Raw genomic sequence first — 12109 nt, 5'->3', positions numbered from 1 at the left:
CAACCTCAATGAGCTCAACAAAGAACAAAGAAGTACTGTGGGGGATAAAATAAATAAATATGCTGCGATCGGAGAGAAACTGCCAAGAATGAAAATGTATCAGCACTGGGTTGCCAAAAAAGACCCCAATATGGATAGAACTGAGTGATCCTCCATCCAACTTTTCTGCAGCTATGGATGTTCAATTATAAATGTGAAGGACTCCCACATAAACCAGAATTTTGGAAGGGAATTTTGCGATGTGAAAGTTGCCCTAATATTGCATTTTGTACTGTGCAGCACGTAAATAAAAGTCTTCATTCTTTCACGGGCCCCCCTGGCATCGTTTGAACACGGTTCCAGACTACTATAAAGAGTGATGATTTTAATGAGACCAGATGGTAATGAAGAACGCCCGGTGTCTGCTGGTGTTTATCGTCCCATATGACTTTGGCTCAAAGCTGTCCTCGAATGACTTGACAGGGAGATGAATGAAATGCACCCCAGCCTTCAATGGAACAGAACAGGATTAGACGTACATGAGTCTATTCAAAAGTTGTCTAACCACTTAAACCCCATATGGGTAACTGGAGTCCCTCAGGGCTCAATACTAGTGTCTCTTCTGTTTTCTGTTTTTGTGGGGAAAGCTTTAGCTGAAAATAGCCGATCAAATACCAGCGCGTTGCGAGCTTGTAGATCTATTTTCAGCGAAAGCTTTCCCCGCAATACAGATGCTGGGGTGTAAGGGGTTAAAACGGTTCCTTTTTGAGTGGGTGGAACTCAAACTAATAAAGTGTGCTTGAAATGTTAATTTCTCAACTCCAGCCTTTTAAACTTCAGTTTTTAAATATATAGATATATTCATTTTTCTCACACCGTCTGCATTGCGGCAAAAAGAAAGCTATAGCTTATTGTATAAACCCTGTCCATCCCTAATTCACAAATTAAACTGCAGCTTATTTTGGATCCGGGTCTTGTCCATAAATAGAGTGAGTGGAGTGTCTCCTCAATCTCAAACATCATGGGTTGTTGGACCCTGACAGTGGTGGAAAAAGTACTCACATTTTTTACTTGAGTAAAAGTATCAATACTGCAATGTAGGAATACCCTGTTACAAGTTAAAGTCCGGAATTCAAAATGTACTTAAAGTACCAAAAGTAAAAAGTAGTCATTTGGGCAGAATGTCCAATTTCACAAGTTCACTGTGAGCTTGTAGATCTGCTATTTTCAAATGGCCAAAGTGTATATAGGGCTGAAGTGGTTTATGTTTTGTATTAATAATCAAAATCCACAGAGTAACAAAGTTTTCAAATAACTGTAGTGGAGTAAAAAGAACAATAGTTGCCTCTGAGATGTAGTGGAGTGGAAGTACTGAAAATTTGAAATACTCCAGTAAAGAAAAGTACCTCAAAATTGTACTTAAGTACAGTACGAGTACACGTATGTACTTAGTTACACCACTGGCACTTGTTGACCCTGACATGTCATTTTCAATCAAAGATCATCTCTTTATTGCTCAGCAGATCGGCAGCCATACACGTCAATCAACCTCACAGAGCCAATCATTGGCTGGCAGACAGGATGGAGATAGATGTGTCAGTGTAGCATATTAGACACGCACTATTTGTGATCATATCAAATCTGGTTTACAACGTATCCGTCCACTCTAGCGCATAGGGATTTCTTTGACCTGAAATATGGAATTAAAGGCACACTTTAAACCAACAGACTCAAACTCAGTGGTGGAAAGTAACTAAGTGCATTACTTCAGTACTTTACTTAAGTACAATTTTGAGGTGTTTATACTTATGCTGGAGTAGGCTACCTCCCAACAAAAATTACTTTTACTCCACTACATAGAGTCAAATATTGTACTTTTCACTCCACTACTACAATTATTAGAAAACTTTAGTTACTAATTAATTTGTAGATTTGGATTATTATTACAAAACACACATTAGCCACTCAAGCCCTATTTAATCTTTGGCAATTTTCAAAAGATTTGTATACATTTGAAACCTGTGAAACGGGACATTTTGCATAATGAGTAGGCTACTTTCTACTTTAGGTACATTTTGATACCAATACTTCTGTACTTTTACTCAAGTAAATTTTTAATTTGTAACAGAGTATGTCTACAAGGCAGTATTGATACTTTAAGTAAAACATTTTTGTACTTTTTCCACCACTGTCGTTGAGCAGCAGCCAATGTGAGGCAAAAAAGTACCCCATGTTGCTACTCTCCGTCAATGCCTTGACGCATTGCAGATCCGGCGTGGCCAATCAGCGCCTCCGTACAATGAGCATGATACTGCAGGTCTGCTCTGGCCAATCACAGGCGGCCTCTCAAAAACGCAACCGCAACTTCCCTGGGCGCGACGTTTACAAGCGTATCCTTCCGCCCACATAAAACTGTGCGCGGCACAAAGTAGTCCGTCCAGTCAGTGCGTCTTGCATGGCAATAAGCACAGGCAGGCAGGCCAGTGAGGCCACCAATGGCAGGTCCACTGATATTCTGTGTATTATAGCACTAACTTCATTAGATGATATCTTTCAAAGTGCAAAACAAAACCCCTTCCCTAATCCCTGTAGTGAAAGTTGTCTTATTACATTTGGTGTAATGAGATGAAGGTAAGATAAACCTGCATTCCCAGGTGTCAGCAACTGCAGTAAAAAAAACTGCAGAGTGTGTGTGTGTGTGTGTGTGTGTGTGTGTGTGTGTGTGTGTGTGTGTGTGTGTGTGTGTGTGTCAAAAAGCTTGAGTGTAGAAGTCAGTAAAACAGTGAAAACTAAAACAATGGACCTGGATCGAGGCAAGCTTGCCGAAAAGAAATATGGAGATTTTACTTTAATCCATGCCAGGACTACAAAAGGAAAATGTACAACTGAAGAAAATCCAACTAAAAAAGCACCTAGGCTGCTAATGACAGCGTGTCTGCGTGTCACTCCCCGTCTTCCTCGCCACATTTCCTGTCAGTCTACTGTGTATATATATTTTTTTTTTATCCAACAGAAATCTTATATCAATGGAGCGGCAGATTGTCAACCTCTCCCCATGGCCACCTGTGCAATCACTGAGCTGTTTCCGTTATATACTCTGCAGACTCCACCCTTCCATTTCTAATCAACCAACCACAGTATAATTAGCCTGGTTCCAGACCATAGACCCCGCCCACTCTCTGAGTGGGGCTCCTCTTGGTCTGGTGTCATAATGTGAGCCTATGGCTTTTCACGGTAGAAGAAATACCTGTCAAATCAGAGTCGGAGGTGGGGGTGGGTCTAACGACAAGCCAATCAGCGCCACGGGGCGTTCTCAAGCTGTGCGACACTAGCTTGCGACGTCACATGTAGGCGGATCCTTGGATCTCTTGTGATTGGTTTAGGGAAATACTAATCCCCTCCCCCAAGTAATCGACTACAGTGCAGACAATTTCAGACTGAAGCTCCACGCAGCTTCAGTCTGATAATCAGGCTACAGTATAATAGCAATCCACGCAAGATGCTCCACATGTTCTAATCAATCAGCTAACAGGATGAACAGGCGCCCAGGCACAGGCAGATCTTCAGGCACCAATCAATCATCCAACTACACAGCTGGGCTTCAACAGGCCGCTCCCCCAGAACAGCATCTTCCTGCGCAGATAAACACAAAGATATGAAAGAGAAGAGATTCCAGTCACAACAGAATGTGCACCTTCTGTGTGACTGGGAATCTACAAGTTACAAGCATAACATACATTTCATTAAGAATGTGTAGGCCTACTGCTGAACTTGAAACCAAAAACAAAAAAATTGTCTGCAAGAGGCTGCTCTGTGACAGTCATTGCTAGCCTGACACAATCTGCAACGGGTCTCTGAATGAATGGGTTAACATGTAGCTAATGTATGCTAAATATAAGCATACATTTACAGTCTATCATCAATGAATATATGTCATCAATGAATAGCCTTTATTTGAATGAATATTAAGTACGTTTCTCATCAGATATTCCTATCTGTTATACTGTTCTGTAGTGTACCATAGTACTTGTGCAAGTGCACCAGAGTCAAAGCAGTTATTAATTCAATAGAACAGACTGCCAGAGTCAAAGCCAGAGTCAGTAATCCAAAAGAATAGACAGTGCATAATAGTAAGCTCCCAGCCTCCCATGTGGGGGTCAAGCTTGGTAGTGGAGCCTAATGGCTACTGGCAAAAGGAATGTAATGCACGGTCTCATTATAGTTTTGAGCTGAATTTGACCTTATTCTCTATCTTTTTACCAAGCCATGTTCAAACACAATTTCAGATACACCAGAGGACAATTAGAAACATAAGTGGTTTAGAAGGATTTATTCAGGATATTAAATATGACAGTTTATTATAGCTTTGGGGCCCAGATGGCAGCCCGTCACCTGAATCAGTAAAATCTATCTGCATTTTAATGCCTGCCTGTAAAAGTGGATTATGCAGCAGCAAAGAGACAGAGCGAAATCAATTGCTTTAACCTATGTGATCACCGAAAACTGAATTAAAATGGGAATTGCTGTTTTTAAGCCTGTGCATGTAATGGGTCCGAGCAGTCCATGCTTTTTAGTGCAAATGAACAATTCACTCCCACAGAAACCAATTAAGACTCAAAACCCGGGCCATGATATAAACTCTTAAGCTGCTTCAGCAATGGGAACATGCATTTATGGACCTGCAGAATGCTTCTTTAGCTATTAGTCTACTCTATACAGTATTCTCCTGTCCTGAACTTTTTGCAGAAATAAAAAGGCTCCAGAGCCTAAATTGAACTAAGTATTGTATTGCCCAATATCAAGTTTTTATTTAATTTTTATTATCATTCAAGCTTATACAGCATAGTATTTTAATGCATTTCTTACATTGCAGAGACTAGTGTGAAAGCACCACAACATTAGAAGGAACTTCATACAACATTTGCTTGTACATCCACAATTTTCTTTTAAATAGATACAAAAACATTTTCAAATGGGGGTCCGTGGTGCCAAATACACTTGGGCTGGGGGTCCTTAAACCACTTTATCTATTTAAGTTAGATATTCAAAAATAGCAGATCTACAAGCTCACACCATGTCACTTCGTGCCGGGCTGTGAGCTTGTACATTTTCTATTTTTTTTTAAATAGGAAAAAAATAAGACATTTTCAGATGGGGGTCTGCAGCCAACTACACATCAATTTGGAAGTCCTTGGCATGAAAAGGTTTGAGAAGTTGGCTATGCAAAGATAGCAGATCTACAATCTCACAGCAGAGAGAGAGAGAGAGAGAGAGAGAGAGAGAGAGAGAGAGAGAGAGAGAGAGAGAGAGAGAGAGAGAGAGAGAGAGAGAGAGAGAGAGAGAGAGAGAGAGAGAGAGAGGCAGGCAGGCAGGCACTAGGCGGAGGAATACAGCTCTGTTTCAGTGCAGCAGTGGTTCGGTCTCTCTCGGTCCAGTCCGTCCATCCAGGCAGCAGCAGCAGCTCTCGGTGGCAGCCGTCCATTACTCCTCTCTCTCCCCCTAACAAACCAACACACCCAGCGATCAACACACACACATCATGGTGAGTATTACCGATCTGACGCCTTTTTTCCCCTCCTCTGCCATAATAATAACAACAACACACCACTTAACAGTCTATTCGTCTATAGGTTTGGTTGAATGTGTGAGGTAGAAACGGGGTGGAAAATGTATGAATTGACTGAGATCTCTCCTCCACGCCTCCATTCCATTGCAGAGAGAGAGAGAGGCTGCTGTGTGTAATAATGTACAGTAATTTGTGTGATCAGTGCTTATTATTGTGTTGTAAGCTGTAATAAGGTGGTAATAAGGCTTCGATGGCTCCAAAATGCAGTTATTGTTCTGTTGTAAGGTGGTACAGGCTTCGATGGCTCCAAAATGCAGTTATTGTTATGTTGTAAGGTGGTATAGGCTTCGATGGCTCCAAAAAGCAGTTATTATTGTGTTATAAGCTGTAATAAGGTGGTAATAAGGATACGATGGCTCCAAAATGGACGTCTTTGGCATCAGCTGGTTTTGGGGTTTGTGTCTTGGGTGTTTGATCGCGGCCACTATACTGACTGAGTTGAACTATTGTTGATGTTTATGTGTTATAGGCTACTACACACTTGTTACAAATGGACATACAACTGACATTGCATATGGCGGGCCGGTTGCCAGCTAATATTAGCCACGCAGCTATCTGTCACCCAACTCCTACAGACAGATCAGATAATAAGTGATCCGACAATGAGAATAATGTATGTATATATATTTTTTGTATCCTGCTTTGACTTGGGGTTTTGTGGACTTATATTGGTCTGGAATTGCTATGGAAATCATAAAACATGAAGCATAATTGGCCTGGTGGTGAGCACATTTTTCTTGTCAGTTATGCTGCCATGGGTTTCACCCTGTAATCTGCATTAATACTCATCAAAATTAGGAATGTGTGTTTTTGAATGTAAAACAACTAAAGTCATCTGGTGGTGATTATGCTGCTCACACTGGGATTATGGCTGTAAATTGTTCGTTTTTAGCACATGGACAGAAAGTCAAAGAATCTAGTTGATTCGCTTTATCTATCTTTCAGTTTTTGGGGGGTAAAATGTCTGAGGGAACACCCAGAACAGAAAACAATATGATTCAGCATGAACAATGAGCACAAATAGTTTCCAAAAGACCCACAGACAAAAAACAACCAGTCATATCCTCAGCAGTGTTTTGAGGGCCCTGCCCTATTAATAATGAATGGTCCACAGACTGTATAAGAACAACAGTCCACTCCCTAGGTTGATTTTCACTTGGCCTTTCTTTTTATTTCTTAAATGTAATTATAAAGCTTCATGTTCGCTTTTGGCTAAAATGATTTAACAAAGTTGTTTCCTAAATCCACAATGTCAGCCTCCGGTCCGTTATCAATGGAGCGACTCCAGGAAGTGCTGATATGATTAGAGGTTTCTTTGGGAACAGTCACTGTGTGCGTGTGCGTGTGCGTGTGCGTGTCGTGTGTGTGCGTGCGTGCGTGCGTGCGTGCGCATGACTGTGTGTGTGTGTGTGTGTGTGTGTGTGTGTGTGTGTGTGTGTGTGTGTGTGTGTGTGTGTGTGTGTGTGTGTGTGTGTGTGTGTGTGTGTGTGTGTGTGTGTGTGTGTGTGTGTGTGTGTGTGTGTGTGTGTGTGCGCGCGCGCGCGTGTGTGTGTGTGTGTGTGTGTGTGTGTGTGTGTGTGTGAGTGTGAGTTCCCTTTAGGGTGGTGAACTTTTGATGAAGGCCAGTGCTTCTCAAATATTTTCATGACAAGGACCCCCAAATGAATATATAGTTGGCCGTGGAGCCCAATCTGAAAAGATTGTGTGGGGATCCCCATTAGAGAAGATTTATGTTCAATGTTTCAAAATGATACCACATTTTTCACCATTTTTCTAAAATGTAAAAAAATGAATACCCAAAGAATCAAATAGTCTTAAAGTGGTACCCTGGATTCTGGAACCACCCCCCACCCCCAAGAACCCCTGGGGGTCCCCAGACCCCACTTTGAGAACCACTGATTTAGGCTACACACATTGGCTGTTTCCCATCATGCCCACAAACACAGTTTATCTGCTGATGATAATCGTCTGCCATGTCCAATATACTACGATAGTTCTCTGGTTCGGCTCACTTTCAACTCTCTTCCTCAGCGCTGCTTAGTCTAGGAGGACATGTCACTCAGAATGGTTACTCTAACAAACAGAGTTATTTGCTCTTTATGGGAGGGATGGTGTGTTCAGCAAGTTGCAGTGAAAGATGTGCGTCGTCAGCTGCTCTTTAGTTAACTTCTCTTGACGTAACCTCTTCCGAAGCGATTGAGTTTCACTTGCCAAGTTTGTTGGTGTGTAATAATACCGGTTCAGCATCATTTGCAAACAATGTAAATCCTTTCCATCTACATGTTAACTGTAAGTGGGTATATACAGTACTCATACACAAGAGACAACATTCCTCCTTTCCTGTTTGTAGCATTGCCACCCGAAATCCGCTTGGCTGATTGTGTAGAACCTTGTTTTGTTTGTCTGCAAAGGCTGAAGAGTCCCAAACATCAAGTCAAGTCAGATTTGTATTTATTTTATATGTTGTTTTGTTTATTTTTAGGCAGTATTTCCTTTATTTGGATAGTAGAGAGACAGGAAAGTGATGGCACTAAAAGGCCATACAACAAAGGTCTCCGGCCGGAGTCAAACCGGGGGAATTCCCGATTATGTGCACTGGACTCTCCATCACAACGGCGTGCCCCTGAATACAGTTTTGACTGTGATCATGGATGGACATATAGCAGATAACAACCCATTAAGCCCTGAGGCTGATTCTACAAATGCCTTCTAAATCAGTAGTTCTCACACTTTGACTTCAAGATTTTTCAAAAATGTCATCTAAAATGACACAGATGCTTTCCCGGTTTTAATGGGTTAATTCCTGGCAGGTCCATGCAGCGATTTAATCGTGCTTTTGGCATTGAACATTGGAACATACAGTATGAATACAAATGTCATTTCTGTTTGCCTTTTAGGCTTCGTAATCAAAAATTGCACATGGGCAGATATGACAAATAACTTATATACTGTACAAAGACATTACTGTCACATTAATTATTTTACTTTTTTTTTCTAAATAGCGGAAATAGCAGATCTACAAATGTGTAGATTTTAAATATCCCATTAAATTCTATTTAAATATTCCAGTCCCTATAAATAATGCGGTCCTAAAGCTCTAGCCCTGGGCTTTTTGTGCGTTTACCTGACAGGCTGCCCTCTCTCTACATTGGTTTCTATAGCTACTACCTGGTTGTTGTATTACCACCCGTTAGTCGAGTGCTTGTTTTTGCCGTTGCTATGGTTTCCAGACCATATCCACCCAGAGCCTTGTGGCTGACAAGAGTTGCATCACTGGAGAATGTATTTAGCTCCCAGTAAGGCACGTTGCCTGGCAACATGTGCAATCCCAGGCAGTACAATTTGGTGGCTAATTGGCAGTGGTGGAAAAAGTACTCAAATTCTTTACTTAAGTAAAAGTACCAATACTGCGATGTAGAAATACTCTGTTGCAAGTGAAAGTCCAGAATTCAAAATGTACTTGAGTAAAAGTACGAAAGTATTGGCATCAAAATGTACTTAAAGTACCAAAAGTACAAGTACTAAAATATTGGAAAATAGCAGATCTACAAGCGTTGTGAGCTTGTAGATCTTCTATTTTCAAATAGCCTATGTATAAAATTTAAGTGGTTATTGTATGTTTTATAATGTAATAATGTATATCTGAAAAGTAACTAAAGTTTTCAAATAATTGTAGTGGAGTAAAAGTACAATATTTGCCTCTGAGATGTAGTGGAGTAGAAGTAAAAGTATTGGAAATTGGAAATACTCAAGTAAGGTACAATTACCTCAAAATTGTACTTATGCACAGTACTTAAGTAAATGTACTTAGTTACTTTCCACCACTGCTAATTGGGTTCCAGGAAGTTGTAACTGAATCACTTGAGGTTGGGAGGCTTCTGTGGCTGCTCACCACGGCTCTCATTTTGTCAGCTCTCCCATCACTGAACCAGGTCCAAATGTCTGCAGGGCACTGGTTCTCAACTTTTTTCAACGTCAAGGACCCCCAAATTAATATGTATTTGGCCGCGGACCACCATCTGAAAAATATTTTGTGCCAGGGACCCTGCAGTGTTAAAGAAATTCAAAATTATTCAAAATGTTCCAATATATATATATATATATATATATATATATATATATATATATATATATATATATATATAATATATATATATATTTTTTTTTTTGTTCAAAAATAGCAGATGTACAAATGTGAGCTTGTATATCTGATATTTTTTAATAGACAAAATATAAGATAGGCTATGGATAAAGTGGTTACATGACTGTGATGCTGTTTTAACTAATTTAGCTGGGGACCCCCCCAAGGACCCCTGAGGGGGACCCCACTTTAAGAATCACTGTCTTGGGGCAATGAGACCGATGTAAAACAACTCTGGTCTCAGTTCAGCTTATGCACTAATGCCTGGCTGGGGGCGTAATTGAAGTTCCATTGCAACTTGTAGAGTTGATTTTTGGTGAACTGACTGTGAGTGTATTCTACCAGTTCATAATTTATCGTAGATGGCGACCAGGTTTATCAGGGGGATCCACCATCCCATGTCCAGTCTCCACCCTTTGTAGTTCATAGACAAGCTGCAGTGTGTTCTTGTCGTTGCTTTTAATTTCAAATGAGCAATATGCAATTCCTCCCATGGGCCTAGTCTCTGCCAACCTCCACTGTTGGTTCTAGCAAGGGTGTAGACCACGATTGTTTTACTATTTTTGAAATAGGGCTTAAGTGGGCAATTCATATTGAACCTTTTTTCCTTCCTAGAAATGTAGTGGAGTTAAAAGTACGATATTTGTATTTGAAATGTAGTGAAGTGAGAGTCATAAGTATCCCAAAAATACAAATACTAAAGTACAGATACTCATAAACATTTACTTTAAGTGTAGTACTCAAGTAAATGTACTTCATTGCCACTGCTGATGACAGCAGGTCTTGTTACAATCTGTGTGATGTAATCAGAACTCAGAAGCACTTTATTACCAGGTGTGTCGGTGCACACAGGAATCGGTTGTGTTCAAGGTGCAACATGACACGGGGACAATAAACAGTTTACTTCGCTATATCCGACCTGCAATATCAGACAGGAATGTATCGTTACAGTCGGGCAGAAACCTCCTAGTATCTCAGTATTCAAACTTGTTTGATTTAGCGTCACACAAAAGCATCAAAAGTAGCAGATCCGCCAGCTCGAAGCGATGCGTTTTGAGCTTATCGATCTGCTATTTTTGGGTTTGAATCCTGAAAATTAACAGTTTTGGACATATGAGGTTTCCACCCGACAGGCATGATTATCTTCATCTACTAGTAATGAAAATAAGCATTTCAGATGTATTTCTGTTTGGGAAAGAAACTGCGGAGGTGGCGTGTACAACATAACTGTATATCGGGTGGTCCTGGACCACCTCTTGGTGGTCGCAGTGGGGTGGGTGGGGGTCCACTGCGATCGCTTGAGGAGGTCAGAACACTGTCGAATAGGGACGCACAATTGATCGGTCATCATATCGGTATCGGTAATGTTGGCCTTAAAAAAGCAATCGTATTGAACCAATATTGAACAGGTTTAGTTTAGTTTATTAGCACATTGTAATATAAAATAGAAACAATACATATCAAAAGAAAACAAGTTATTGTGCAAGAAAAGGAAGAGGCAGGCTTATTTGGAATCCTTTCCTCAATGGAAGAGGTCATTAAATAGCATACATTAAAAGTTCAATAAGAAAAATACAAAACAAGGGGGCCGGCACTGCACTGCAATAATGAAAAAAATAAACACAAAAACTGCACAAAAGAAGAAAAAGACAGATACTTTATGTTATATCCCTTCGTGATGATGAAGGCTTCAGATTCAGTCAGTGTTTTCTAGAGAAGCTTTCAAAAGGCTTTTGGAAAAATTATATATATACACGCTATATTTACATTGTTTGAACTAATGTGTGCATCAGTGGGCCTAATAAATCAGGTAGTAAGAATGCACTGTTCAATAGAATTCTGCATCTGCACCTATAATCACAGTTACAGTAAAACAGGTGTAAGGTAAACCCTACTAGAAACCGGTACTTTAATTTATCGGCATCAGTTGATTTGACCATGCAAAATAATCGGTAATCGGATATCGGCCAACATTTCAATGTCGTGCATCCCTGTCGATGGTGGCTGAGTAGAAGTTCACCATAATGGGCTGAGATGTTGAGCTTCCTAAACTGGCGTAGGAAAAACAACCGTTGCTGGGGCTTTTCTGATAGTTGCGAGATGATGATGTTCTTATCCCATTGACATTTTTTATTTCAATTTCAAGTTTGATATGACTTTTTTTATCTTTGAGACCCAAATACAGGCTGTAAAATCATCAGTGTAATTTTGACTCTGCGAGTGTACAAATGGAACCAATTTGTACACTCTCAGAGTTACAGACCTGTAACTCCTCAAGGACCTCTGGGGATCCCTGGACCCCCAAGTTGAGAAACCACTGCACTAATCTACAATATACTGACAGTGGAGCAGTTTTCACGCTG

The 12109-nt window shown here is 40.5% G+C and overlaps 2 protein-coding genes across 2 annotated transcripts in view; one reads left to right on the top strand and one right to left on the bottom strand.

The window, feature by feature from the left end:
• Nucleotides 1-12109, bottom strand: part of ttc7b (tetratricopeptide repeat domain 7B) — a 600383-nt gene that overhangs the window by 511806 nt on the left and 76468 nt on the right. The window lies entirely within an intron of this gene.
• Nucleotides 5388-12109, top strand: part of LOC308075232 (calmodulin-1) — a 19513-nt gene continuing 12791 nt past the window's right edge. The window contains exon 1 of the mRNA XM_080414944.1: nucleotides 5388-5521. Within this exon, the coding sequence (XP_080271070.1) occupies nucleotides 5519-5521 (3 nt within the window). The 5' untranslated portion in view covers nucleotides 5388-5518. The remainder of the gene's footprint in view (nucleotides 5522-12109) is intronic.

This window comes from Gymnoscopelus braueri (genome assembly GCF_963280865.1).
Source record: "Gymnoscopelus braueri genome assembly, chromosome: 19".
Lineage (NCBI taxonomy): Eukaryota > Metazoa > Chordata > Actinopteri > Myctophiformes > Myctophidae > Gymnoscopelus > Gymnoscopelus braueri.
The sequence above is the reverse complement of the archived record's forward strand: the minus strand, read 5'-3'. Positions and strand labels throughout refer to the sequence as shown.